The sequence below is a fragment of the Ursus arctos genome, unplaced genomic scaffold (assembly GCF_023065955.2).
Source record: "Ursus arctos isolate Adak ecotype North America unplaced genomic scaffold, UrsArc2.0 scaffold_23, whole genome shotgun sequence".
Classification (NCBI taxonomy): Eukaryota; Metazoa; Chordata; class Mammalia; order Carnivora; family Ursidae; genus Ursus; species Ursus arctos.
The window spans coordinates 23579612-23600976 of NW_026622908.1; the positions used below are offsets into that span (position 1 = coordinate 23579612).

The window sequence follows — 21365 nt, forward strand, 5'->3', positions numbered from 1 at the left end:
CTATAATTTATTTAACCATTCTCTTTTTTGTTGGCCATTTAGTGATTTCTACTTTTTGGCTATTATAAATGATGTTACATTGCACATCCTCATTCATTCAGTAAATGTTTATTGAACACCTACTATGTGCCAAGTGCTGCTCACATAAATGACCAAAAGAGACATAGGTCATTACCTTCAGGGAATTTGCATCCTAGAAGGGGGAGAGAGCAAGAAACAGTAAACATAATAAATAAGAAAAATATTTGTGTTAGGAGATAGTAACTGCTGTGGTAAAGAAACAAAATATACAGAGCAGGATGTGGGGATCATAGTGCTGGTGGGGGATATAGGGTTGCATTTTTATGTAGAGTGATGCGATAAGGCCTCCTTGGGAAGGTAAAATGTGAATGAAAATTGGAAGGAGCTGATGGAGGAAAGCCTGTGGATTATTGAAGGAAAGGCATTTGAGGCCAAGGGAACAACCAGTGTGGAGGCCTGGTGACAGCAGCGCTTGGCCTGGTTGAGGAGCAGTGAGGAGGTCAGTGTGGCCAAGAGTGGCAGGAGCAAGGGTGAGTCGGGGAGCTGAGGTCAGAGGGTATGGAGGTCGTGGGGCAGATGATGCATGGCTATGGATAGCCTTGTAGGTCCTAGTAATGCCTTTGGCCTTATTTATTTATTTTTTCAATAGCTACATCTTTGTACCCTTCTTATTTATGGCCTTCGGATAAATTTTTACTCATGGAAATTCAAAGATATGCAGAAATTTAAGGCCTTGATTAAGTAAAAATTTTCAAGGGACTAGATTAGACATTTTTGGCTTTGTAGTGAAATCTTTCCCCACATACTTAATTATTTCTTTTGGACAAATTCTTAGACATGGAAATGCTGGCTGAAAGATATGCAAAATGTTGTGCCTTTGAGTGAGTAAAAGTTTTAAGAGAATAAATTATATGTTTCTCACAGGCAGAAGCCACGTCTTGTACTTTCTTAACTCTTCGAGTCTTTCAGCTCAGCACGCAGTGAACTCACTGGTTGATGGGTTGAGCATCACTCTGCGTTCGGTCTTAAATGTTACGTGCTTTTTGGAGTGGAGAATGGATATTTTGCCTTTCAGGAACTGTGAGTAATTTCCTGACAGAGAGGTCCCTGCTTACATTTTAGTTGGAAGAGGTAGACAGTGAATAATAAGAAAGGTAGTTTCAGGTGATTTCAGATAAATTTGAAGAAAACAGGACCATGTGATAGAGTGGCCCCATGCTAAGGCTGTGACCATGTGAGGAGATAAGGTGATCAGAGAGTTTTAGCCTCAGTGAGTATGTGCATTCTTCCCATTGTCTGGGTGTGGAGGGAAGTTGAAACTCTGACCTTGTCTTTTGTTTTGGTTTCATCCTGTTGTGGCACTGCTCGGAATTGGGTTAGCAATGGTGGTCCTTGGATCAAACTCAACATCAGAATCAAGGGGGTACAAAATGTGGAAACCACCCAAATGTCCATTCACCGGTGGAAACAAAATGGGATCTATCCAGACAGTGATAAAAAGGAGTGAAGTACTGATACGTGCTACAACATGGGTGAAGCTCTAAGATGTTATGCTAAGTGAAGAAGTCAGGCACAAAGACCACATATTGTATGATTACATTTATATGGAATGTCTAGAAAAGGCAGATCTGTAGCTATAAAAAGTAGATGAGTGGTGTGGTTTGCCTGCAGTTGTATGTAGGAACAGGGAGTGCCTGCAAATGAGCCCCAAAGACCTTTTTGGGGTGATGGAAATGACCTAAAGATTTAATTGTGGTGATGGTTGAGTGCTGGTGGGGGATATAGGGTTGACCAACTCTATGTTGACCAAAAATCATTGAATTGTACATTTAAAATAAGTGAATTTTGTAAATTATACCTCAGTAATGGAGAGGTAGAGCTACTATTCATGGATACTTCGATTTGTATTGTAAGTTCTTCACTAGGTGAGTGTATGGCCTTGTGACTCTGGATTTGGCTTAAGAACGAGGAGAGTCCTGTTTGTCTCTCCTAATATTTCCTACTGAGAAAATAAAGTATGTGTGCATAGACTTGAAAGTTTTAAGTAGGTAAGGATTGTGATACAAAAGGAAAGGAACTTCTTGGATTCAGCGAGATCCTACCTTGCATAGACAGTGTCAGCAGCAGCCGTTAAGGATTCTGGGAGCTAAGTAAAGCTGTGCTCAAATGTGTGGGATCTGCTGCGACTGCGGGCCACCTTCTTTCTATGGCCTTGGCTAAATTTGTTGGGAAGGTGAGCTTATCTCATGGGGTGACATGTGTAGCCTCTTTGCACCAAAGTGTAATCCGTTTCACAGGTTGCGAGCATGCTGTATTACCTACTTCCATCTTCACAGGGATTGTTTGTTTTTTTTTAAAGTAACTTAGGGTGTGCCAAATTAAATTAAAAGAATAGTACAGATTGCAGTGGGAAGATAAGGTGAATATTCTGAGTTATCTAGAAGGAGGAAATATAACCACTTGGAGATAGTGTCTTCAGTTCTGTCTTAGAGACAAAAGAACTCCCTTTGAGAGCTCTTTTTTCCTTTCTGAAATCCTTTGCTGAGGGTCCCTTTAGTTCTTATCTGGATTACTACCTCTACTTTCTACTGCTAACTCCAGTGTCTCAGCTACTCTGCTCCATTCTACCCATTTCCTCGCCTTAGAACACAGCTGTAAATGTGACTCCCAAGGGCCTAGGTAAACTATAGAGTTTTGGTCAGGCCTTCCAAATATTAGCCCTTCCACGTGTCACTGAACGTGTGCTCCCATCTTTCTTAAATACTTTGTGACTCTTCCTCAGGGGCTTTGCTCATGTCATTTTCCCTCTGTGGGATAACCTCAGCAGTGCTCACCCATTGAAATTTTGCTGTCTTTCAAAGCCCAGCTCAGATACTCCATGCCTATGTGAAGCCTCTTGTGATTCTCCCAAACCTATTGTGATTTTGCCGTTCTCTGACTTTGGACTCCCTTCCATTGTCTGCCATAGTTGTGTTCTCTTTTGGTGGTTGGCATACCTAGCTTAACTTCTTAGTTTGTAAACTCTGTAAGGGCAGGGACTGGGTCTTGCCCATCTTTGTCACCTTGCATATAGTTGATGCTGGGAATGATAACTTTTCAGATTGAATGGATTGCATAACTCAACTGCCACTCAGATTTTCTTCCCATAAATCAACTTTCAGCCACTTTACACTCTCTTCACATTTTTCTCTCTGTGAGTACCTAAAACTGGATGTTTCAAAAATTTCAACTTACTGCTGTTGTGTCCCTCATCTTGGGCTTTGACACACGTTTTTCCAGGCCAGGGTTGTGCATTTGTGTCTTGGCAGCTTGAGAGCTATGACTGTGAATAATGAGTCAATTATCATCCAGCCTCGGGGAAAGCACAATTATTCCTGACTGGCCAGGCTGAGGTAATCCTCTCCTCCCTATGCCCTTTCAAAGAAGAACATAAAACAGTTGGAATTCAGAGCACTGCAAAGGGAATTTAGACAAAACATTTGTCTGCTGAATTTAGCTTCTTTGGATTTATTCTGATTTATGATTGATTGGTTTTTAAATTGCTTATTTAATCCTAACGACTATTGCTCCAGGGGAGGCCAGATACCAAGGAGCGTGTGATCAAGAAGCAGTGGAGTGAAGTAGTTTGGCTGGACAAATCAAGAGCAAATATTATTGTCCAGAGAAACATTGCTCTAAGCTAGGAATACAATGTGAAAATCACCCCTGACTTTCAAAGTACCCAACCTTGTTATAAGCATGATTGCTTATAAAGAGAATAGGGGTATTCTCTTTGCAGAAGGCTTTTTGCAACTACCCAGTGTTGCCCAGAATTTCCCCCATGAATTTTTCTTTCCTTCTAGCAACATAGTCAATATCTCTTCTCGACTGAGAACATGTTCTTGATTTATATTGCTGTTGACCATGGTGCAGAAGTAAAGATACTCGAGGTTGCTGTCAGGATTTGGTCATGAATTCCGATGCTGGTTGTGATGATCTGTGAAAACTCTCCTGCCAGGGCGGTGAAGCTTCTCAGCACGTGGCCTCTAGTCTAGTCTGGCTTTTGTATGGACAAATTTGAGTTTTTAAAATGTTTTTTTTCAAAATGGAGTTCTCTGAAAGCAATCACTTTCATCTGGAAGATATACGATCACTATGTGATTAGTGTTTAATTTATCGAGGTATCTGTGGTTTCCACCTTTTCAAGGAGTGAAATCTTTTTCCTTGGCCTGAAATTAGACACGGTAGGTCTAGTTGGTGGCCTTGTAAGGGAGATCTGTTGGAAGCTTGTCTGTTTGGTATCAAAAGAAAATTGAAATTCCATTGCTTCAGAATAATGCAACCTTTAGGAGGAAAAAAAAACCCACAACAAAAAGCCTTTGTTTCATCCGCATTGAAGTTTTGACTCAGAAATGTCCAAAGAAACTCTCTTTCAGGTCTCAGTAACCTACTTGTGCTCTAAAATATTGCTGCTAGATTTCTAAAGTGTATTATGTCTGACACTTATTTCAAAGCAAGGAACATTAGGGATAAGATGAAAGGGGGAAAAGGACTTGATGGAACACAGAAACAGAAGGAGATGAGACGGACACTTGGGTGGCACGTTTGGATTGCCACCAGGATAACTCTGGGAGGCAGCCGCTGGCTGTCTGATCAGGCTTTAGGCCACTTTGGATTCTGGGCTGTGCCAGCATCTGCCATTTTGACATTATCATATTGAAAAAAGAACTTTTTTCCTATCTTATTCTGCCACGAGATTTATTTTTTGCTGTTTTTTCAAAAAATGATAAAAGCCTTTATGAGAAGCACTTCTGGGTCTTTGGAGTGATAGAGTATATATTGTTGTGAAACTACTTTCAAGGTTCAGGAAGGAGGCTTGAACTGTAGGTTCCATCAGAGAGAACAGGTTCTTTTCTGAATCTTCTTGTATTTTTAAAATGAAAGCTTTCTGTTTACGAAAGGAAGTTTTAAAAGGATGAACAAGATATTTTGTTATATCGGAGACCCCAACAGCAGTTCAACATCAGCATCGGAAGTTGGGACTTTGTTATATATTGCTTTTTATTTTGAAGAAGTTTCATTTGGTTATCTGTCAAATAACCTGGGTGTTTTATTGGAAATGGCAGAGGCGTACATGGAGTGATTATGAGAATAAATAGAACTTGTCCTTACAGAGCATCTGTTCCTCCCAGACATCACTGTGCTTTTTCGGGTTTTTAAGTCAATAGACTATTAAAGTAGTGTGCTGGGACATAGTATTTTCCTTAGTCAATAGTAGATTTAGGTTGTGCTAGACATAAGCAGGGAGAAGGGAAACCGTTCCCCCTCTTTTAGAACAGCGCACTGAGAAATGACAGGCAGCCATGGGAAGTCTTGCCTCTAACTTTGATGGAGTTTGAGGAACTGTTTCATTCCTCAGATTAACTCCTCCTGTTTCCAAGCATTTCTACATGTATCTCACTCCACCCTGCTACCATTGCTTATCTTTGCCCTGGGGCTGATTTTGCCCCGGGACTGTGGCTGTAAAAGGGGAAGAAGCCCAGGAGGAGAAGTCCCAAGACCATCTCTACCTCACTTATCTGATCTTTTGTAGTGCTGGTTGGTTACTCCAGCAGTATTCTTAGCAACCCTCCACTACCTCACTCACTCTCCCCCTCCCTGTCCCCCTGCCCTCCATGCCCGCTGCCAAGGCTAGTGCTTCACATCAGAGTTTCTACTCTCCCAGTGGAAGCTATTTAGGAGTCATGGATGCTGGTGCAGGAGTCAGTAGGGAGAGCTGGCCTGAACTTGTGCTTTATTTATTAATACAACCCTTTAAAAGAGAAAGTGATGCGGTCAGTATTTGTGCTTTCCCTCTTTGGCTTATTGAGTATTAATAACTTGTTATAGACTAGGTTACCTTACCTCTGTGCTCCAACAGTATTCCTGTGTTAATGTCCTGTAGATACCCCTACAAGTCTTAACTCTGCCAGTGATGGGGGAGAAGGGAGCAAAGGACTCTGGAGTTGCACCAGGCTGTGAATAAGAATCTCATGACTCTGATGCAACTAATAGGTCAAGAGAAACAAGCATGGCCACTGGGCTGGGTTAGGCTGTCTCCTAACCCCTTTAGTCAGATACCTGCCTACAAAGCTCACAGATTAGACAGTCCTTGTAGCTCTGGAGCTTTTTCATGGTGGAGTACCATAAGGGGATGCAACAGGGTTCTCCAATCTGCCTACAGCTTAATTTGTACCACTTGGCCTCTTTTGACTCCCTTTATCACTCTTCTGTTGATCACTACATAGATTCCTGCATTTGCTATTGTCATTTGCAGCAAGTCACTTCTGGTTTTGGAAGTACTGTGCACCCTTGGTTCTTCTTGTGCTATTGTAAACTTTCTTCTTTGTCTCTTTTCTGGAGTTTTTTTTTTTTTCTGTTTCATTCCTCTGTTCCCTAAGGACCCTTTGCCCTCATTTGCTGTGTTACTGTATGTGGCATAGCACTGTGGTTGCTGGGAGTGTGGATTCTGAGTCAAAAGCCCTGGGTTCAAGTCCCCACTGTGTTATTTACCAGCTGTGTAACTTCGAACAAGTTACTTGATCTCTCTGTAGGCCTTGGTTTCCTCATCTGTAAAATGGGGATACTAATGGTACCTACCTCTAGGGTTGTTGTGGGCTTTAAATGAGATTTATGAGATGCTCATAAAAGAGTATCTGACACTCAATAAATGTTAACCCTGATTATTAATTCTAATATAGAAAACAATTTTATGGCTTAAACCATTATCCCAGTGTAATTTTTACCAGATAGTTACCTATAACTGCGGTATCTCTCCCACATTTTAGCCTACATTTGCAGCTGCCTCTGGGATATTTCCCTCACAATTTCTCTTGGTACCTGAAATGAACATGATCAAAGCTTAATAATTCATTAACTCTTATCAGAATTTATACCCCACATTTCTGTTAATGGTGTCATGTTATCATAATTTTCTCAATCTCTTAATTTAGGATTAATCTTAGACTTTCCTTATCCTAAGAAGATAGTCATGAATGTGCATAGATTTAGTACCAAGGTATTGTTTATAGCTTTAAATAGTCAAGAATAGTCGAACATTGCTTTTTAGAAGTATATGGACGCACAGATAAAATGAGAAAAATAGCCATTGAAAAAATTGTTATAGCTTTTCTGTTTTGTAAGATTATGAGTGGTTTTCTAATTTTAATTTTTTCTCTAGAAATTTTTCAAAATCACCCATACATTGCTTCCATATAAGGAAAACCTCCCCTCAAATTTAGAAAAAAATGAGAGAATGTCTAAGAGTTTTACAAATACTGTACTTTATTGACCTTTCAGCAATGGCTGAGAACGGTGCTGGGTATATAGTAAGCACTTAATAAGTATTTGTTGAAAAGTGAATGAAATAGTGTAATCTTACTATGCATTTTTAGAAACAATTTTATAAAGTTCAGAGTGCTCAGTACCTCAAGCATTCAGCTTGTAGATTTTGAAGAGCATTTTTTTGTTGTTGTTGTTTGAAAGAAAGACCCTCAGGAAATGCAAAATAAACTAGGCTGAGTGTGGCGTATGTTTTCTAATATGTAACTTATCATTTCAGAGGATAATGTGACCAAAAGAGGAGCATTTGGAACTGATTCTTCAGAAAACATATTTCCTTCAATAAAATTTGCTCGTGGAAATGAACCAAATGATCATCATCTTAGAAATAAAGCCATCTTTCTTCGTGCTTCATCACAATGTTCAGAAGAGGAACAGGTAATACCATAGCACATTTATAGAAACAGGAAAAAAAAAGCATTCTTTATGAATTAAAAAGAAAACTGTGAAAACAAGAATCATTGGACAGTTATTGGATCAGTAACTCAGACTCTTAATTCTAGAAGGAGTACCGTTGGGAAACTTCATTAAGAATCATCATTACATTTCTTTTTCTTTTTTTTTTTTTAAGATTTATTTATTTATTTGAGAGAGAGAGAATGTGTCAGTGCGAGAGTTGGGGGAGGGGCAGAGGGAGAGAATCTTACGCAGACTCCCCACTGAGCACGGAGTCCAATGTGGAGCCCAATCCCAGGACCCATGAGATCATGACCTGAGCCAACACCAAGAGTCAGATACTTAACTGACTGAGCCACCCAGGCACCCCGAAAATCATCATTACATTTCATGATTACAGCAGCCAGTGTTTATGATGGTAACTTGGTTAGCCCCAAGTTTTTAAGTTCCTTTAAGGAATTGCCATCTAAAAATTCTCGAAATTATTTACATATTTTAGCTTGTCCTCTATTTGTCCTTTTTATAATTCTCTGTGTAAAATGGGAGCTTCTCTTATCAGCTCTGGATTCCATCTTTTAAAGTAAAATCTGTTATTTTGTTTTTTCCAAGATTTAGTCATTAAATGTTGGGTGCTCTCTTCCTAATCTTTAAGACTTACTAGACAATATTCATATTCTCCTTAGCTGTGGTTTTTAACTCTTAAGGAACCCTAGTGGAAGCTGTTCTACTTTTTACAACATTTGAGTTTCTACTTTCTAGCTCGTCATGTCTTCCTTGTGTTATTGTGGACAAAATTGTATATAAGATTGTGGTTTCATATGACAGAACAAAAGTCTCTGTTAGAAAAGTGTTTATATACGGCAGAGGCCTACATTTCTTTAATTCTAGAACTCGCTTCCAATGAGATGATTATGGGACCAGAACGTTTTTTTTTTTTTAAGATTTTATTTATTTATTTGAGAGAGAGAGACTACAAAGAAGGGGAGCAGCAGAGGGAGAGGGAGAAGCAGGCTCTCCGCTGAGCAGGGAGTCCGATACGGAGCTTGATTCCAGGACTCTGGGATAATGACCTGAGCCGAAGGCAGACATTTAACTGACTGAGCCACCCAGGCACCCCCAGAACTTTTTTTTTCCCCTAGAGGATTCACTTTCTACTGGCAATCACTGGCAATTGGAATTATATTTTCTATTGAGTCTTTAACCAGCATGTGGAGAGGCAGAGAATTGTTCAATGATATTATTTCCTAATCACTTGAAAATGTTGTATTAGCATTCTCTGGTTTGTCCTTGAGAGGGTTCATTGGGATGGGACGGGAGGTGGGGTAATGAGGTGGGGCGTGTTCCTATTTTACACATGAGAAAACTGAGGTTAAGTAATTTACTCTAGGTTATACTGTGGATGAGTCTAGAGGCACAAGTAGAAGTCAGACCTCCTGAAAACTATTCCCTGACCACTACTATGGTTTAGTGGATCAGGTCCATCATGCATAGCTAATTAACAAAAACCGGAAGAGGAGTTTTATTGCCTGAAGGGCTACAAGATCAGCTCCTTTATTTTTGGTTGTTTCATTTTCTAATCACGATGTCCTCACTGTTTTTTTCAGGTAGTGATAGATGAAGGCCAAAAAGTTGGCATTTCCTTTCAAGGTGATCTGACTTGGGCAGGAAAGGTGAAGGTAAGGCATGACTCAATTTTCTGCCATGGCAAAAAATACAAAAAAGTAAAAACAAAACAAAAAACCCCGAAGGACCCATTTGCTGTCTCTCATACAAAATTAGAGAATTCAGCAGATTTTGTTTCTCAAGCAAATGATGGTGGTGGGTCTGGCTATTACCATAATGGGCTTTTCACTCTAAAGAGTCAGAGAAAAGAAACTAAAGAAAGCAAAAGAGAAAGGTTCATTCGAGACAAAATCATCCTGCCCCAGGTAAATCGCAAGAGAGGTGAGATAGGTATAGATAGATATCTATCTATATCTATCTATCTATCTATCTATCTATCTATCTATCTATTTTTAATTGACGTTTAAATGTCTTAAACTATGCTCCGTTGGCTGGGTTCCGGATCTTTCTTCCTCAAAGCTTAGCAAATGGAATGGGTACTTCAATAGAGAAACATGACTCTAGTCACCTGAACATACACCATTAAGAGAAATGACAGTGTAACAGTTTTGGTATTGAAACCATTGTGGGGAAGATAAATTTTTGCTGTCTCTTGGATGCCAGGAAAGAATTGCAGTGATGTACTTATAAGCAATGGAAGCTACCATTTTTAAGTCATATGTAAGAGCCATGGTCTGGGACATACAGCTAGGGGAAGAAAGACCCAGGCTATGTTTTGAATTCCACTTATGAGATCTAAATTTGTAATTTTATGGTATTTTGTTATGAATACATTTTAGGTCATGAACGTAAAAGGCATTTCAACATTATGCTTTTACTTTACGAGGTCTCCTCTGTGCCGGTGGTGAAATCATTTTCTTATTTACACTCTTTGATATTCACCTGAGAGGAATTAGTTCGTGTCTGAAATGTTACTGTTCCATTAATCTGAAATGTCTCATTGTCAGCTTGCTGGGGAAAGCAGTATTCCACGTGGAATAGTCTTTCATTGAAATGCTTCTATTGTGTCTGCAAAGGTCATTTGCTCTGCTTTTTACCTTTGAAGTAATTTTCGGTTTTATTTGCTCGAAAGAGAGAACACTTGATTTTTGGTCATGCTCACCTCTCTTGCGATTTACCTGGGGCAAGATGATTTTGTCTCAAATGAACCTTTTTCTTCTGCTTTCTTTAGTTTCTTCTCTCTGACTCTTTAGAGTGAAAAGCCCATTATGGTAATAGCCAGACCCACCACCATCATTTGCTTGAGAAGGAAAAGCAATAAAACAAAAACAAAAAACAGAGACACTGTTTTGGACTGTCGCGGTGGTGGTATATATCCCGAAGAGAATCTGGGAACAAAGTCGCTTTTCAAAAACTCCTCAGACTGTTCTTTCCCTTTCAGTATAGAGATCTTACTATGGTGCCTACAAAATCCAGGCCAATTTCCAAATTTACTGCTTCTTTCAGATGTCTCTGGGAAAGTACAGTGAACACAAAGACCTTTAGCTGGGACTCAAAAGTTAATGAGAAAAGTGGATTTAGTTGCTCACTTTGAATGCTGTGGAAGTGGATTCATTGATTCTTGATTGCACTTTTTCTTTAGGTCTAATATACATAACAATGATGTTAATCCTTTTCTAGGTAGACAATTTCCTAGATTTAGAAGATTTGGAGGAGGATGAAGAGACTCAGCCCCAAATGAGCAAGGGTATGCTTTCTGTTTCCTCTCTATGCTGCTTGACCTCTTTCCAGAAACTACACGTAAGACTTTAGACGGCTTTTTTTTTTTTTTTTTTTTTTTTTTTTGGCAGGCCCTACTTGCACCTTCCCTGACTTAGGGAAAACTACAGTCGGGCAATTTCTTTTTCAGTAACAAAGATTTCAGCCGAAAGGTCAAAGCCTGTTGAAGGTTGTAAAGTCTTTGGTCTAAAATGAAATAAAGGTACCTTCCCCCACTCCCCCGTATGGTTGAATTTTGGATAATTTTCTCAAGTAGAGCCATTTGAGTAAAACCCTTATTTCTCAGAGGCACCATGTAAATTGAGTTATTTTTGAGTGATAGGTAACATATCAATTGATCATAAAAATAACAGAATTCATCATCAAATAAAAAAATAAAATCAAAATTTTTACTTTTATAAATATTTATGAAATATCTAAGCCAAACACTTAAGTCTAAAGACATACTGTAAACGTTTCTTCGGGGCATTTTCCCAATTGAACTGGGCTGGGAGAAGCTTAATGCTAGTCCATTAATGTTTATGCAGATGAGGCCTTTTTCCTTTCCTGCTTAACATTACCATGTAAACACAAGTATCCTTTGTTGCTCAAAAGACCTTTGAAATATGTTCAAAATTAGAGTTGTTTGTTTTGAAAATTCTCATTCCTAATTTAATGTGCAAGAGTATCTCAAAGTTGATATTGAATGTTAGGGAAGGGGCTGTTTCCCTTTGCGGTTTGGTTGCTGGTGTTGAATTGTTGTTTACAGTCTTTAGGTAATCATGAACATGGGTGACTGTGATGATTGTTGGGGAAGGTGATTTGTTTATAATCACACAGAAGTGACAGTGCTGGGTGTTGTTGGTTTGGGGATGGCTCTGGCTTCTCTGGTTGCCCAAATTTGAGAGGCTTTGGTAATTGGAAGCAATTAACATTTTTATTTGGCTTCCAAACATTACATTACTCCATTGAAGGGATTGTTTCTCATGCACTCTATTAACCAGTAGACTTTGCACAGATATTTTCCTTACTTACTTGGTTTAAGTGAGATCAGAGATCTAAAGGAATCACATGCTTCAGGGAGAGGTTCTCTTAACTTTAAAACCCCAGACAGCTCTGAATTTCTCTATGTGAACAGCTTAAGGGGTCAGATTGGTTCAGAAGGGATAGCTAAGGACTTATCAGGAAGCTGAGTTTGTAGAGCAAGCACACTATTTTGGGGGAAGAGATGTTGAAAATGCAGAATCCTGGCCTATTCCTAATAGAGAGTCTAATTCAGAAGGTCGTTGGTGACAGCATTTTTCACCACTACCCCGGGGGATTCTGATATAGTTGTCTGTGGAAGACACTTGGAGACAAATGGTTCTGGTCTGCATGTAGTACATTTGCAATATAAATTAAATTTTATAGGAAGGCGCAAAAGTGTACGGGTTGGGCATTTTTTTCATGGCTTACATTTCTTGCTCCCTGCCATTAGTGAGAAAGTCTGTATATTGGCATTAACCTACATAGGCAACAAATCTGATTATGGTTATATTAGTCTTTCAAATGCCCTTTTTTACCTTTTCCATTATTTTCACATTGTTTTCTTTAAACATTGTTTCAAGTTGTGTTTTTTTTTTATTACCAGATCTATTTCTTTAGTTAAAAAAATAGCATAAAAACATCTCACTACTATGATTTTTCCAGCAATCAGGTAACAGGCAGTGTTGCGTTTGTGTATAAGAGGTTGCTGAGGCTGAGCCAGGTCTCCGTAGACTTGAATGAGCTAGTCAAGCCCATCCCACGTGTAAAATAATGTGGACAGTCTGGACTGAAAAGCAACCCAAGCTTCAATGATCTATTCCAATTACTGAAAAGACCACCAGGGCTTCACAATTTGTATAATGCAAGTTCTGGGTCATTTGAAAGGAAAAAAAATTAGTTTGTGCCAAGGTGAATTTTAGTTTGGGCCTAATTTGTATTACACTTCAGGAATGTGAGCAGACAGCAGATATTTATATCCGATGGGAAATGTGACATTTTAAATAGGCAAGTTGCTTGTATAATTTTGGCAGCTGAGAGGTTTACTGATGAGATCCTGTTGTTATTGTTTAAGCAACAGATTTGCCCAGGGCAACAAGGAGAGCGCGTATTGTTTTTCTATCACTGATTTTATTTGTTCACCTTGTTTGCTATCGTAAATATTCTCCAAGATTCAGGAGCGTGATTCTTTCCCAGGATTCGGCTTATCATTTTGGTGGCCCAGGCAGAGACAGCTTTTCCCAGGAGGCAGCCTAATGCAGCTGAACCGAGCAGTTGTCTGAGGGTAACATTTGCCACGAAGTTTGGTGTCCCGTGTTTATTTGACATCAAGTTAACCACTTTTTCCTCCTTTGAATTCAAGGTAGGGTAGTTAACCTGATGGTGACTGTCAGGCCCCAGGCTGTTATCCAGAAAATGATTATTGGAATAGGTATTAGTTATTATGCTGAGGCCTCAGAGCAGGAAGAATCTTCTAGACGTCTTTATTTATTTTTTCCCCTCAGTTGGCCGAGCCTGTGCTCTGGCTGAGTGCAGTTGACTGAAGAGAGTCTTTTGAGGTCTTATTCTCAGAATCATACCATCTTATACAGGTCTTTTGACTGGTGGTGGGTGTGCTTGTGTTGTGGTTGATTGTGTTGGGTGAGAACAGATGACTGACCTCTGTGTGAAGATTGCCAGCCTTATTTAATTTTCATTTTCAAGCTGTCTGGTACTCCCAATTCTAACGAAGGCATCAGTCACCTCTTTTTAAAAAAATTATTTCCTTACCTGCAACTTTAAGCAGCTTTTGCAGCCAATGAATGGCCTGGGACTCTTATTCAACAGACATGTAACAACTATGACTGGAGCCTGGAATCTAATGAAGGATAAACAGATCCAGCTTCTGTCCTCATTGAACTCATTAACCAGACATTAACCAGATAATCACTAATAGAGGATTATAAATTGTTCTAGATCTCATGAGAACATATGGCAGGGGAACTTAAATTTGTCTGTGGGATCAGAGAAAGCTCTCTGAGAGCCTGAGATCTAAAGCATGAGTAGCTGAAGGTCCTGAGCTCAGAAACACGTATTTCAGGCAACTTATGGTTTAGGCCTTTTGTTTATTTTATATTTAGTACTGTTAAAAATCATTCTTTCAGGGACGCCTGGCTGGCCCAGGGGGTTAAGAATCCGACTCTTGATTTCAGCTCAGGTCTTGATCTTAGGGTCTTGAGTTCAAGCCCCATGCTGGGCCCCATACTGTATGTGGAGTCTACTTAAAAAAAAAAAAATCATTCTTTCATTGCCCAGAAGATCACTGAAAACATTGAGAGAGAAAAATCCTTCCTTCAAAATGTTCCCTTATCCCTCTTCCTCCAATTTTCCCCCTGTTCCTCCAATTTTTGTATGTGCAAACTTATCTATCTATGAAGGCCCAGCTTGAAAGCCACATCAACCACAAGGGCAAACTGTCACCCGATCCTCACAATTGTGCAAGGAAACTTCTGCTCCATTCCCGAGAAGAGCACAGAATTGGGAAGATAATTCTGCCCTTTCCAAATCCTTTGTCTGTTTCTCCCTAAGGGAAATGTAAGGCTTTATCTACTTACAGAGATTGAGAAAAGAAACTATGTATTTATGGATCAGCCCCTTTCTTTCTTCTTTCGGGTTCATGCTGTTTGGAAGATATAGATCTTCTCCTCTCTGTCTGTGCCATTTTTCTAATAGTAGACACACTTAAGATGGGGCCCATACCTACCTTATTCAGTGGTACTCAACCTTAGAGACACAGTGGCATCACTTAAAAAAGAAATTAGATTTCTTGGATCCTGCCTTGGCAGATTCTTTTTCAGTAGTCTGGTGTGTGTCTGTTTTGAAGCTTCTTAGGTGATCCTCCTGTGCAGGTGAGGCTGGGAACCATCTCTAGGCAGATATCTGGACGCATTGCTCTCTGAGGGCCGACTTGAAGGGCTCTAGTGGTGATGTGAAGCAGTTCTTATACCTGGATGGATCCGAGTCAGCTGTGTGCACTTTCTGTCAGGTGGGATCCCGAGGTCTAGACTTGTAGGAAAGTTTGATACATAAGAAGCCTAATTGTGACTGCAGGACAAGCTCTATTTTCAAATTCAGCTCTATTAGTTGTAAAGCTCATGTTTTAATCCTCATCTTTCTGACTTCTGTATATATTTCTCTTTTGTTTCTATACTTGAAGATAGAGGGATATGATTTATTATCACTGTCAAATGCAAACCCAACCCAATGAAGTAAGTCTTCCTTCATCTTCCCCATCTTCTCCTCCTTTTGCACTTCCATTTTTATTTATTGTGCATCTTTTTCCTCAAAATAAATGTTAGTTAATGTGTCCCTTGAAACAGCATATGGTTTACATATATGCATCTATACACACACGTTCTAAAATTTTGCCTTTTATTGGGAGTATTTAGTTCATTTACACTTTTGACTTTAAACCTGGTATCTTATAGCTTTGTTTGTGTTTTCTACTTGTCCTGCCAGTTTTATGCCTTTTCCCCCCTCTCATTTCTTGCCTATTTTAGATTAATCAACTATTATTGTATTATTTCATTGCCCACTATTTTTGCTTGGTTGAGAATTCTAGGTTTGTAATTATTTTCTTTCAGTATTTTACAGATGATATTCTATTCTTTTTTGATGTTAATTGTTAAAAACTGTTGAAAACCAGATGTCAATCTGGTTGTTGTTCTTTCAAAGATAATGTATTTTTCCTCTTATTTGGCTGCTTTTAGAATTTTCTCTTTTGTTTCCCCCAGTAATTTCACTATGCCTTGGTATTATTTAATTTGAATTTATTTTGTTTGGATTTTGTAGAGATTCTTATATGTATTGGGAAATTCTCAACACTTGTCTTTTTAAATATTACTTGTGCCTTGAACTTTTCACCATGTCCCATATATCTATCTTTTGTGTTCTTTTCTGCATTTTTCCATCCTTTTTAATTTCCTTTCTTGCTTCGGTTAGAATATTTTCTACCATCAGGGCGCCTGGGTGGCTCAGTTGATTAACCATCTACCTTCAGCTCAGGTCATGAACTCAGGGTCCTGGGATAGAGCCCCATGGCCACCTCCCTGCTCAACAGGGAATCTGCTTCTCTCTCCCTCTGCTTCCCCCCCCCCCCCCCGCACTAGGGCACACTCTCTCAAATAAATAAATAAAATCTTTTTTAAAAAAAGAATATTTTCTACCATCTATATTCCAGTTCACTAATTCTTTTTTTTAATTTTGTCTGTCTTCTGGTACAGCCATCAATATTTCAGTTATTTTAGCTTTTTTTTTTTTTTTTTGAGAGACAGAATGGGGGCATGAAGGGGCAGGTGGAGAGGGTGAGAATCCTAAGCAGACTCCCTGCTGAGTGCAGAGCCCAATGTGGGGCTCTATCTCATGACCCTGAGATCATGACCTGAGCCGAAATCAAGAATCAGACACCTAACCACCTGAGCCACCCAAGCACCTCTCAGTTATTTTAGCTTTTAAAAGAGATCTGGAATATCTGTTTTGAGAGATTTCAGTTCTGTGCTGATATTCTCCATTTTTAATGTATTTTTTGGGGAATGTATTAATCAGATATTTTAAAGTTCATGTCTTATAATGCTAATACCTGGGATCTCCTGTGGGTCCATTTATATTATTCATTTTCCTTTTGATTTCATGTCTTTGTATACCTGTAATTGTATACAAATTGTAATTTTTGTTTAAATGCTGAACGTAGCATATAAAATATGTAGGGTCTGGATGATGTTATCTTTTTCTAGTGTAGCTTTTCTTTAACATTTTGCTAGCAATTAGAGTAGTAATAGATCACCTTCATCCAGTCTGGGGTTGGGCTGATTTAGGACTGGGTTTAAGGCCTTGTGGGGGCTACTCTACTTTTAGTTCTTGCTTACTCCTAGGGTGTAGCCCTTCAAGGTAAATCATAGCACCACCTTCTTGGAGGCCCTGAACTCTGATTTTTGTCTTCATAGTACTGTGATTCTGTTGGTAATTCTGCTAAACTTCTCAGCCTCTTAACTTCTCTCATCTTTGCATTTCGGCTTCTCAGCTTCTCCTTGCAAATCAGTAAATGCCATGAGTTGAAAAGCATCTTAGACTCTTGGACTCACTTCTCAGTACTTTCCATCTCTCTGGGATCTTGGCCGCTCAAGTCCTGGGCTGCCCTGGTAGCTCACCAATGCCTTTAAGTAGTTAATTTTTTGGTAATGTATCCAGCTTTACTATTGTTTTTAGTGGGTTAGACTGATATTAGGTAGACCAGCAGACCCCTGGGGATGTGGTCTCAGAACTCCTAGGGAAACCCCAAGGTCTGGATGTCAAATGTGCTGGTGTTTGTACTGATGTAGCAAAAGCAAAGTGGGTAAAGATGCTGGTAGCTCAGTGCAAATCAAGGTTGTGACACAAAATTGTACTAGTAGTCATTGTAATCTTCACGGTCATGAATTTGTAATTAAAATGAATGCTAGAGGGGCACCTGGGTGGCTCAGTCGGTTTAGCATCTGACTTTGGCTCAGGTCATGATCTCAGGGTCCTGGGATAGAGTCCCATGTCAGGCTCTGTGCTCAGCAAGGAGTGTGTTTCTCCCTCTGCCTCTGCCCCTCCCCCTGCTGGTACCCCCCCAAACAAATAAATAAAATCTTTAAAAAAAGATAAAATGGGTGCTATTTTCCATTGAAAATGTTCTTGATGAAATGGTAAAAATTATTAATTTTATTAAATCTTGATTCTTGAGTACACCTTTTTTAATGTTCTGTGTGCTAAAATTGTTAAGTATGCACAAAGCACTTCTGGGGCGTTCTGAAATACTGTGCTTGTCTCATGGAAAAACACTTGGGTGATTGAGTGGTATGCTGAGCTAGTTTTTTTCCCCCCCTTACTTTCATGGAACAACATTTTTACTTGAAAGAATGACAAACTATAGTTCTCAGAATGAAGTAAGCCTGTCTCTTCAAGAGAGACACTGGTAATGTTCATTGCTAATGATAAAATTGGCAATGGATCAAGTGAAAATTCATTTTTGGAAAACTTGTACCCAGTACTGTGAGCTTGACAGCTTCCCAATATTTAATGACTTTTCTGATAAAATTGGTGATGTTAACTAATGTGATCTTTATACCGTATAATGAAATGGGTCAGCATTTGGAAGATCTACATAAAACAGTGAACCAGTATTTTCTACATGACCAATTTATGATGTTACACAATTATGCATAGGAGAAAGATCCATTCAATGTGTAAGATAGACCAATGAATTTTAATGTAACAGTATGAGAAATTCACTGGAATGGTTTCAGATTGCACATTGAAACTATTTTTAAAAACTTTGTCATTTGTCAAGATCTGGTATAGCATCAAAGAAAAAGATCTACAATTATATAAAAAGACTATTAAAGTACTCCTCTCTTTTCCAACTGCATTTCTGTGTGAGACTAGATTTTCTTCATTGACTTCAACTGAAACGCATATTCCAAAATTGAATGCAGAAGCACATATAAAACCTAGCTTTTTTTCTCTTGAGGCAGACGTTTACAAAATATAAACGTTTAAAATGTTTAAAAAATGTAAGACGTTTAAAAAATGTAAAACAGTGCTTTCTTCCCCCATTTTTTTGTTTTCAGAAAATAGATTTTTCATAAAAATATTTATTTTAATATATAATGGTATTATTGTCAATGATTCAATAAACGAATATTTGTAAATTTGTCAGTTTTAATTTCTAATATGTGAGTATTGATTGATATAACCCACATAAACAAAAGCTCTTTGGAGTCTTCAAAAATTTTTAAGAACAAGAACCAGTGAGATGGACTATCACAGCAGAAAACTATGTGTTGAAGAGGCCTTATTACCAAAGCAGTTCTTATCTGTATTCTTTTTGGTCTTGGGGAGTGACAAAAATTACAGAAAATTTTGGCCATTTCTACATGGCAACAAAGGAACAGATGGGTTAGTGTTTATAAATATGCCAGGCAGATTAAATATTGTTATCTAAATTATGAGATGTCAGGTAGATTGCTTACTTTTTAATGTTGTATTAGATTATGCGGTTATCACTTTGACTTGTGATTATTGACCTAATATGGAAAGACAAATGGCATAAACACATAGTTTGTAAATGTTGAAATTCTTATCATGTAGTTGAGAAAGAAGAGATTGGAATGTTTTCAACCAGTCTTGCCATCCCACGTGAAGATTCACTTTTGAGAGATGGCTTGACTCTGCAGTGCACATCAGCCAAGATAGTGGTATTTAGTTAAGATGAAAACAAGGCCTTTGGTTGTTTCAGAAACAATAATTAATAAGATCAGAGTAAGTTACATCAAGCATTTCAGTTTTGGAGAATTTTACACAGAACTTCAGAAATTCCATTCCCCCCACTCCATCAATGAATACAATCATTTTTCTCTCTGAGAGCATGTGAGTATATAACTAACACATGTGTATAACCTACACGTGATTTTAAAATGGCTGAAAGATAAGGTGGCCTTCTTCATAAAATACGCCTTACCAGACTATTCCTGTACGTATTAGTTTCACTCTTTTATAAATCTGTCCTCTTTAGGGCTAAAGCTGTTCAATTTTATTCTTGATTATTCTCAGATTGATTTTATGTGTGAAAGTGTTACCCCTGTAACAGAATTTAGTGTTTGAGGGTAAGGACTGTATATAGTTTACTTCATCCACAGTGTCCTATTGGTAAGTAGACTCTTGATACTTACTGTTCAGTTTAAAAGGTGAGATGCGGGGACTTCATTTCCTGTCTCAGGTATTTGTTGAGAATTTGCTCTGTGTCAGGTGCTGTGTTAGGCATCAGTGAGTATGCATTTGTGCATTTCGCTTTTACACTGAAGAAACAAATGACAAGAATTTAAAGTGTGGAGGAAACTGAATCTTACTGTTTTGAGGGAATTGTTCCCATGGCAGTAGAATCTTTATGAAAGAAACCATTTTTGTTGAAAATCCTACCTTCTCTGCAAACATATCAGGGAGGCAAAGAGTTTCAGCATAGGAATTAGAGAGTTGTCCTCCTCGATGCATAATATTGTCAATCAGATTTTAAATAGCTCTGAAAGCAGAATTGATTTTGATTCACATTTGAACTGATGTCTGCGCTGGCAGCCAGTGGTCTCATAGGTACTGATTTTCGCACAAAGAGGCCAGAACCTTTCTCTTTTTGCCTTTGTTGTTGGCAGGCCCCTGACCAGGCTGGTATCTGTCCTAGGTAGTTACACCAGGGAGCTCAATGAGGGAGTTGGCTTTGAGCTCATGAATAGATATATCAGAAAGCCAATCTTTCCATCAACCTTATTGAGTTTAAAAATATTACTTCTCTGGGTATAAAATGTTTAAGTGTACTTAATACTGCCTAACCATGCTAATGTGCTGTAGTAGTGACATTTCTTGGCTCTGAGTTCGATTAATCTGATAAACTTAAATAATTTGTGTAATGAAATTGCTTGTTTAAAAGAAGTTCATAATGTGACGTTGTGGGCAGAGTACGGGCTCTGCTGACAGACTTCCCGGCTCTGACACTTTCCAGCTGTGGCCCCTTGAGTGCGGTTACTCTCCCTGCTTAGAGTTCCTTGCCTGTGAAACAGGAAGTAATAGTGCTGTTGGGAGGATGAACTGAATTGATGCCTATAAATGGCAGCTCATATAAGTGTTGACTATTGTTTTTATTTCTGCTAATTAGGTCGTATTTTAAGGTTCCAATAATTAATCATAGTGGAAGTATCTTCTTCACGATACCCCTACCCACACACAGATTCAGTTTCTAGGCTATGTTCGTTCTATTGCTGGAGTCCTAAGAATTTTGTAATTAATGTGTTTTGTGAAGGTGTTATTTGCAGTGGTGAGAGACATATTTCTAATAAGTTTCAGTTTTTGAATATCAGTACCTGCTTAATTATCTCCCTATACATGCTGCCATTGGCAATGGCCAAGGCATGCCTGTTGTTAATTAATCACTTCCACTGAGAACTTAATTAGTGTCTTCATTAGGATCATCATTGAGTAGCAGGCAGCATCGTCCTGAACCAGCTGCAAGTTACTAGCCAGCTCCAGCAGCCCTTCTGGTCCTATGAAAGCTTGGATTGACAAGGAAGCCTGTTGTGCTTCTATTTGTTTTTATTTTACGTCCCCCTTAAAGAAAGCTATGGAAGATCCGATGGTGATGCCCCCATGTTCTGTCACACACGCAAAAATAAGGCAACAGATCCACTTACAATGGACAG

General features: G+C 38.8%; 1 protein-coding gene across 9 annotated transcripts in view; it reads left to right on the plus strand.

Moving 5' to 3' along the window:
- The window catches only part of IFTAP (intraflagellar transport associated protein), a 62680-nt gene that overhangs the window by 29734 nt on the left and 11581 nt on the right, over positions 1 to 21365 (plus strand). For all 9 annotated transcript variants that reach the window (XM_057317352.1, XM_057317353.1, XM_044389013.3 and 6 more), the window contains 3 exons: positions 7601 to 7758; positions 9381 to 9452; positions 11020 to 11086. In XM_057317352.1, the coding sequence (XP_057173335.1) occupies positions 7601 to 7758; positions 9381 to 9452; positions 11020 to 11086 (297 nt within the window). The remainder of the gene's footprint in view (positions 1 to 7600; positions 7759 to 9380; positions 9453 to 11019; positions 11087 to 21365) is intronic.